Below are 9311 nucleotides of genomic sequence, written 5' to 3'. Positions count from 1 at the left end.
AGACTAGAGAGATTGATGACTGAGTGAGGCCGAGGGCCTGATTGTGAGTGATGGTATGGGATCGGGCTGCATGCCGCTACAGGATTTATTGATTCATGCCATGAGTGGCTTATTTTAGTGTTTGGGCAGGATCCACCCCTTCGAAGTTTGACTTACCAGCAGTGAGCGCACGTACCTACTGAGTGCGAGTGCCGAGTACAAGTGCCGAGCGATTGTGAGGACTGAGTGACTATAAGGACTGAGTGACTGTGAGGAATGAGTTACTGGGAGGACTAAGTGACTGGGAGGACTGAGTGAATTGATACTCCGAGAGTATCCATATGATTTTATCACTGTATTGCATTGCAGTTGGCATGCATAATTGACATGTAGATATAGTGATGTATCATTCCTCATTTCAGTCACATTTGGCATATTTATCCGTACTGAACTTAAACTGTTAAACTTGAAAGCATGTCTACATTTCTGTATTGTTAAATTCTGTATTTGGATTGTACCTGTCGAGCTCGTCACTGCTTTCATCCCAAGGTTAGTCTTGTTACTTATCGAGTGCATTGGGTCGGTCGCACTCATACTACACTCTAGACTTCGTGTGCAGATCCAGGTACTTTTGGGTACAACGGCTGCTAGCTTTGGAGCTTTTGTCTGTTGGAGACTATCGAGGTAGCTATCTTGGCGTCTGCAAACCTTGACTCTCCTTCTTTTTCATTTATTTGTAATGTTCTATCTCTCTAGATAGTGTTTTAGCAGTCAGACGATGTTTTCATTTAGATGCTCATGTACTCAGTGGCACCCGAATTTTGGAAGATTTTGTATTGAGTCGTGATATTTTCTAATCAGTTAATTATGAGATTTGCTATTTAAGCTTATTTCAGTTTGTTTTAACTTAAAGATGCATGCTTATTTGGGAGTTGTTGGCTTGCCTAGGGTAATCCCCTCACGGCTTTGCGTTCGCGTCCCACCTCCGCATTCGTAAAGAGTACCAGCCCCAGCCCAAATTCTTCCTCTTCTCGATCGCGATAGACACTTTACGACCGCGAAGCACTGGTCACTAGAAGCAAAAACTAGCAATTCCAACAAGTTCCAAAATGGTTCGAAACCAATGCGAAACCCACCCGAGCCCCTCAGGTTCCACACCGAACATGCACACAAGTGTAATAACGTCATATAATCTCGCTTGCTGCCTCAAATCAACAAAATAAAATCAAAAAACAAGAATTGCTCATCAAAACTCAAGATTTTAACTTGAAAACTAATTTTTCACAATCTTCCACATAATGCGCCAAAACGCGCTCGGGTCAACCTGGACCCCAAATAAATGTGCGTACAAGTCAAAAATATCATACGAACCTACTAAATCATCAAAGCATTGATCCAAGGTTGTTTACTAAGAACGTTGGACGTGGTCAACTCAACTTGCTTTTACATCCAAAAATCACATTCACTTTAAAATTTCACATAAACACTTTTCAAAAAACGACACGACCATGCACGCAAGTCATGTAACATCTAATGAAGCTATGAGAGGTCTCGGGACACAGAAATAAGGGCTAGTATAAAAAATGACCTATCGGGTCGTCACATTCTCTACCTCTAAAAGAAATGTTCGTCCTCGAACTGACATAGAAAAGTACCTAGACTTGAATAAAGGTATGGTTATCTACTCCACATATAGGACTCGGACTCCCACATAGCCTCCTTAATCGGCTGACCTCTCCATTGCTCTTTCACAGAAGGAAAACTCTTGGATCTCAACTTTCAAACCTTCCGGTATAGAATAGCCACCGACTCTTCCTCATGGGCCAAATTTTCATCAAGTTGAACCGTGCTGAAGTCCACAACATGTGACTTGCCCTCATGGTACTTCCGAAGCATAGAAACGTGAAATATCGAGTGTACCCTTGCTAGGCTAGGAGGCAATGCAAGCCTATAAGCAACCTCCCAAACTGTCTCCAAGACCTCAAATGGGCCAATAAACCTCTGGCTTAACTTGCCCTTCTTCCCAAACCGCATCATGCACTTTATAGGCGATACTCGGAGAAGAACCTTCTCACCCACCATGTAAGCTACATCTTGAACCTTCTGGTCTGTATAATTCTTCTGCTTGGATTAAGCTATACGATGTCGCTCATGAATCACCTTAACCTTCTCCATAGCGTCACGGACCAAATCAGTGCCCAAAAATCTAGCCTCTCCAGGATCAAACCAACCAATCGGCGAATGACATCGCCTCCCATATAAGGCCTCATATGGAGCCATTTGTATGCTAGACTGATAGCTGTTGTCATAGGGAAACTCTGCGAGCGGTAGAAACTGATCCCATGAACCTCTTAAATACATAAAAGAGGCGCGTAACATGCTCAACCTGTGTGCCCAATTCACACTGCACGACTCTCCAAAAATCGATGTGAACTATGTGCCTCGGTTAGAAATGATGGAAATGTGCATGCCATGCAGGAGGACAATCTCCCGAATGTAAATTTGAGCCAACTACTCTGAAGAAGAGGAAGTCATCACCGGAATAAAGTGCACGGACTTAGTCAACCGGTCCACAATAACCCAGAATGCGTCATATTTCTTCAAGGTTCGTGATAAGCCTACCAAATAATCCGAGATGCGCTCCCATTTCCACTCCGGTATATCCAATCTATCAGTCAACCCTACCGATTTCTGATGCTCATACTTCACCTGTTGAAAATTCAAATACCGAGAGACATAAGCCACAATATCTTTCTTCATTCTTCGCCACCATTAGTGTTGTTTCAAGTCACGGTACATCTTCGTGACACATGGGTGAATTTAATAGCGTGAACTGTGAGCCTCCTGAAGGATCAAATATCTCAACCCATCAACATTTGTAACACAAATCCGGCCATGAAGCGGAATAACACCATCATCACCAACCACAACCTCCTTAGAACCACCCCAATGTCCGTGTCCCTCAACACCATCAAGTGAGGATCATCAAACAGACGAGCCTTGATATGCTCTAACAACGATGATTGTGCAACAACACAAGCAAGAACCCAAATAGGCTCTGAAACATTCAATCATACAAATTGATCGGCCAAAGCCTAAACATCCATGGCTAGTGGCCTCTCTACTGCCGGTAAATTTGCCAAACCGCCCATACTCTCAGCCTCACTACCCAATGCGTCAGCCACTATATTGGCCTTCCCCCGATGATATCATATAGTGATATCATAGTCTTTTGGAAACTCTAACCATCTCCACTGCCGCAAATTAAGGTCCTTCTGCTTGAACAGGTCTTGGAGACTTTGATGGTCTACATGGACCTCATATGGAACGCCGTATAGATAGTGCCTCCAAATCTTTAGCGCATGAACAGTGGCTGCCAACTCTAATTCTGTCATAGGGTAGTTCTTCTCATGAACCTCCAACTGCCGATACGCGTAAGAATTCACCCTACAATCCTACGTCAACACTACACCAATTCCAATATGCGATGCATCACAATACACGGTGTAAGATCCCGAACCGGCAGGCAACACCAACACCGGGGCTGTAGTCAATGCAATATTGTGCTTCTGAAAGCTCGCCTCACACTCGTCAGACCATCTGAAAGGAGTACCCTTCTAGGACAATCTAGACAATGGAGCTGCGATGAATGAAAATCCCTCCTTGAAATGACGATAATAACAAGCCAAACCCAAGAAGCTTTGAATCTCTGTAGCTGAAGATGGTCTAAGCCAATTCTAAACTGCCTCAATCTTCTTCAGGTCTACCTTGATCCCCTCACTAGACACCATGTGACACAAGAACACCACCGAATCAAGACAAAACTCGCACTTGGAGAATTTAGCATACAACTTCTTCTCCCTCAAAGTCTTGAGCACGATTTTCAAGTGCTGCTCATGATCCTCCCCACTGCGAGAATACACCAATATGTCGTAAATGAAAACGATGAAGAAGGAATCAAGATGTGGCTGAAACACACTATTCATCAAGTACATAAAGGCTGTTGGGGGCATTGGTCAGCCCAAAAGACATCACCAAAACTCATAGTGACCATAGCGGGTCCTGTAAGCCATCTTCAAATTATTTGAATCCCGGATCTTCAACTGATGATATCCCGATCTTAGGTCAAACTTCGAGAATACCTTAGCACCCTGAAGATGGTTAAACAAATCATCAATACACTGTAGGGGTACTTGTTCTTGACTATAACCTTGTTCAGCTGCATCTAATCAATACACATCCACATAGTGTCGTCTTTCTTCTTCACAAATAGAATTGGAGCACCCCAAGACGAGATACCCGGTCTGATAATACCCCTATCAAGCAACTCCTGAAGTTATCTTTTAATTGCTTCAACTCCATTAGTGTCATGAGATACGATGCAATAGAGATGGGCTGAGTACGCCGCACCAAGTAAATACGAAAATTGATGTCCCGATCAGGCGACATGCCTGGAATATCTGCTGAGAACACATATGGAAAGTCTCTCACTACCAGAACTAACTCAACAGTAGGATTATCCGCAATAACGTCCCTCACAAAGGCTAAATATGGAAAGCAACCCTTCTCTACCATCTGTTGTGCCTTCAGAAAGGACACCATCCTGCTAGGAACATGACTTATTGAACCTCTCTACCCCGATCGTGGAAACCCCGGCATGCCCGATATCACGGTCTTAGCATGACAATCTAAAATAGCATGATGTGGTGATAACCAGTCCATGCACAAAATAACATCAAAGTCCAACATGCTAAGTAAAAGAAGATCTACCCTAGTCTCGTAACACTCGTAGAAATCACACGCGAGCGATAAACATGATCTACCATAATAGAATCTCCCACGGGTATAGACACATAAACATGAGCACTAAAAGAATCACGAGACATATACAAATATGGGGCAAAATAGGATGACACATACGAATAAGTGGAACCCAGATCAAATAAAACTGACTCATCTCTATGGAATACCGAAACAATACCTATGATGACCGCATAAGATGACTCTACCTCGGGTCTAGCTGGAAATGCATAGAAACGGGGCAGACCCCCACCAGTCTGACCTCCACCTTTCAAACAGCCTCTCCCTAGCTGGCCTCCATCTCTAATGACCTGACCACCACCTCCGGCTTCCTTGCCCCCGCCTCTAGTTGGCTGAGCAGGCGATGGAGCAACCAGTGATAAAACCATGGCACGAGAACCCTACTAAGGCACACTGGTCTAAAGTCTGGGATAGTATCTCCTGATATGACCGTACCTCCATACTCAAAGCACTCTCTCAGCTGCTATGGCTGCTGAATCTAGGACTGACCCTGACAGCCCGGATAACTAATGTGATAGCTCTGAATTGATAGTGCACTGATGGGAGCTCTAGGTGCACTATAGGCTAGTTGTTCAGGAAGAGACCCATAACAACAATGATTACCTGAAGCACCGAATGATGCCTGAAATGCCGACTGGACTGATCTGATAGGATGGCCTCTTCAGAAAAAAACCTGGCCTCCAGATGAGGCACCACTGAAACCTCCGAAATGTTAAGGCCTCTTCTTAGATGCCGTCTCTCTACCCTGACCACAAACCCTCTCGATCCATCTAGCAATCTCTATAACCCCTCAAAAAGAAATATCATCCTTAGTTCTTTGGCCATCTGTAGCCTAATACCATAAGTAAGGCCATCAAAAATCTCAACACCCTCTTCTCTCTCTTAGTAGGGATCAAGACAACTGCATGGAGAGATAAATCCACAAATTTGGTCTCGTACTGGGTAATAGTCATGCTACCCTACTGGAGGCGCTCAAATTAACAACGATAGTCCTCTCTTAGAGGAAAAAGGATGAAATTCTTGAAAAATAGTTGTGATAATAGATCCTAAGTGAGTGGAGGTGAATCTGCTAGTCTGGCTCGAACATACTCCTGCCACCACCACTTGGCAGAACCGTGCTCCTGAAATGCCGCGAAGTCCACACCATTGGACTCCACTATACCCATGTTGTGCAACACCTCATGGTAATGGTGTATGAATGTTGCTCCCAAACGCACACACATGTATACGTGGTCGACCAGTAATATAATGATAAGTTGAGTGTCGAACCCACAGAGACTTGTGTAAACTACTCATGTAATTACTAAAATTGTTATTCAGTCCAGCTAAAATCAAAGTCCAATAATGTGATTATATTATACTACGATTCTAAGTAATAACTAAATTATCAAGTAACGAATTGATTGTTGTGTATTCAGTAGAGATAAGTATTCCAGGGTTGTGATCGATTCACCATTCGTATTGTGTTCTAATTAACTCTCCCTTTCATATAATTCACTCATGGTTGCTAATTAATCGATAAATGCTCTCATAGCCTTGTCCTGAAGTACTACTCACCTATTCTCAATAGATTAACACCTATATTCCTATGAAATCAATATATTAAGAATGCATTAAGATTATGATATTTAATTAAGCACGATGACTAGGTATATTCCTATCCTAACCACAAATCCGCTCCCCCTAAGGGTTAAGATCATGCTCTCTTCAATTCTTCTCTAATCTAAACATGGCTTTCCCAAGCATAGCATAAATAGTCAATAGAACTCAATTGTTGGCCAGACAATTAAGCAATTAAACACAAAATTGAAGAAACAACCATATATTGGTGAATTATAATCAAGGTCAAGCTAATATGAAACCACAATATTCATGTCTAAATCACAACCCCAGAACAATGGGTGTTTAGCCACTCATACTAGCGTACATCACAATAAGGTTCAATTTCATCACAATTAGCAAAAACCAAGGGAAGAAAAGAAGAACTTGATGATTAAAATCTCTGCCTTGCCTCTTGCCTCTCTATTCCTTCACTAGACTATGAAAACCTTGATAAATAATCCTTGGGCGAGCTTGACTTTATATAGGTTAAGTGGGATTTCCTCCAGATTCCCAATTATGCCCCTGAACAATGCTTCCCGGAATTTGGACTAGCGCGGTCGTGCATATGGGCGCGCATCTGACCGCGCTAGTTGGCATACGTTCTGTTTAGGGCGCGCTAAAATCAGCGCGGGCGCGCACCTGGGCGCGCTAGCCCAGCACTTTGTTTCCTCACTTCTTTTTCTCGTCTTCAAGTGTACTCATCTCCGAAGGGTCTTTCTTGCTCCAAAAAAGTTTCAATCACAACTTTAAGGCATCACGTAGGCTCCTCATCCTGCAACGTATACAATTCACAATTAGAGCCTATTTTTCATCAATTAACTATATTATGACATTGGAATTTAACTAAGCAGAAGCATAAACAATCGCCAAATTACCTAGATTTAGCCTATTATCAATGAAATCCTGTGGGTCTCAGAAGGTGTGCCGCCAAAGCAAACAGGAAATAACTTAGTGAACTTATCCAACCTCTTGGGTCCCTCGTACGATATAGTGGGCCTCTCCATGGGATGATTAGCAATGATAGGCTGGACTACTTGAGTCTGATATCCATGAGTCATCTACTCTGGTGTGTTAGTGGCGGAGTCTGGGTTCCTCTTCCAGACAGAGAGATAGCTGGTGCCATAGGAAATACTTCTGCCTGGGCCACACTATCCATAAGGCCGACCAGGCGAACTAGAGCGTCCTGAAGTACGGGAGTGGTAATAAACCCATCTGGGACCTAAGCTGGTCCAACTGGCGCAGTCTGAATAGGGATCTCCCCCTCCTGCTCGATCTGAGGCTCTACAATTGGTGCTGCTGCGCATCCTCTAGGGTGAGCTCTGCCTCTGCCCCTACCTTGGCCCCAGCCCCTACCCCTGGTAGTGGCTGCAACATGGGGCTCTGGCCTCTGGTCCACTATGGATGCTATGCGTGTCCTCACCATCTGTGAGAGATTAAGAATAGGACAATTCAAACTCAATAAAAGAATAAAATTGCACGATAGAGAAGGAAAGAAGTGAAATTTTCCTAAAGCCCTATAGCCTCTAGAAAATAAGTGTTGACGTCTCCATATTGATCCTCTAGACTCTACTAAGCTTGCTCATGATTCGTGGGACCTAGGCAACCTAGTGCTCTGATACCAACTTTTCACGACCCAAATCCCAACCGCAGGGTCGTGATATCGCCTAACATCCACTTGCTAGGAAAGCCAGCATTAGTACACAATTATTCATTTTAAAATCAATTTGAAAGCATTTTAATAATAAATAAAGTATTCAAAAACAAATATAAATACTCCAAACACTGACTAGCCCAAATACTGGAATCTAGTGTCAGAAGTACATGAGCATTCTAAAAGTGCTACAACCAATGTGTGAATGAAAATACAACTGTTTGAAACAAATTAAATTGTAAACTAGATAAGGAAGGGGACTTCAAGGACTACGATCGTCGTGCAGCTCTACCTCAAGTCTTCGTGAAAAGCTAATCCAAGCGAGCCTTCACTAATGCTGCTAGGACCAACACCAGAATCTGCACAAGAAGTGTCGAAGTGTAGCTGAGTACAACCGACCCCATATACTCTGTAAGTGCCGAGCCTAACCTCGACGAAGTAGTGACGGGGTTAAAATAAGGCACTCATTAAAAACATGTACAAATATAATAAAATAACAACAAAACAGAGAAAACGAGTATAACATGAAAATTGGAACATAAAATACATAACAGATGGCCTAGAATAACACTTATGCTAAACTTCTCAATTTAACATGGATACAATAACAACAGTTAAACACAGTGAAATATGTCTTCTCCATTGTGGCGCGCATCTGGATCCACTAACATACATACATAATAAGTCTTCTCCATTGCAACGCGAAAATCGATCCACAAAATATATATATATATATATATATATATATATATATATATATATATATATATATATATATATATATATATATATATAAAATATGCCAATAACCCGATCCACAAAGTAATACCATATTTGTTGCAGTGTGCAATTCAATCCTACACAATAATGCCAATAACTGTTGGGCGCGCAACTCGATCCCATACAGTAATAATATAAATGTACTTCCACAACCAACTACGACGTATCTCAAATAAAACATAATAAAATAATTACATATTTAAAGACATAAAGGGGATAAAAGTAGCTATCTAATAAAAGTAGCTTTTATATATATATATATATATATATATATATATATATATATATATATACACACACCATTGCGGCTTACAACCCAGTACCAAAAAATAAACACCACTATCCAGCGTGCAATTCGATCCCACATAATAATGCCAATAACCGTTGCGGCACGCAACTCGATCCCATACAATAATAATATAAATGTACTTCTACAACCAACTACGACGTATCTCAAATAAAACGTTAACGAAGAATT

The 9311-nt window shown here is 42.1% G+C and overlaps 1 protein-coding gene across 1 annotated transcript; it reads right to left on the bottom strand.

Moving 5' to 3' along the window:
* Positions 1-2490: 2490 nt before the first annotated feature.
* LOC109205368 lies at positions 2491-5966 on the bottom strand. The gene is made up of 8 exons (XM_019368079.1): positions 5890-5966; positions 5404-5545; positions 4950-5180; positions 4279-4563; positions 4015-4130; positions 3829-3888; positions 3297-3426; positions 2491-2688 (listed from the first exon to the last, which is right to left on the bottom strand). Exons 1-8 carry the CDS (start codon positions 5964-5966, stop codon positions 2491-2493), a joined length of 1239 nt encoding a protein of 412 aa, XP_019223624.1.
* Positions 5967-9311: the final 3345 nt, after the last annotated feature.

The sequence above is a fragment of the Nicotiana attenuata genome, unplaced genomic scaffold (genome assembly GCF_001879085.1).
Source record: "Nicotiana attenuata strain UT unplaced genomic scaffold, NIATTr2, whole genome shotgun sequence".
NCBI classification, from domain to species: domain Eukaryota; kingdom Viridiplantae; phylum Streptophyta; class Magnoliopsida; order Solanales; family Solanaceae; genus Nicotiana; species Nicotiana attenuata.
The sequence above is the reverse complement of the archived record's forward strand: the minus strand, read 5'-3'. Positions and strand labels throughout refer to the sequence as shown.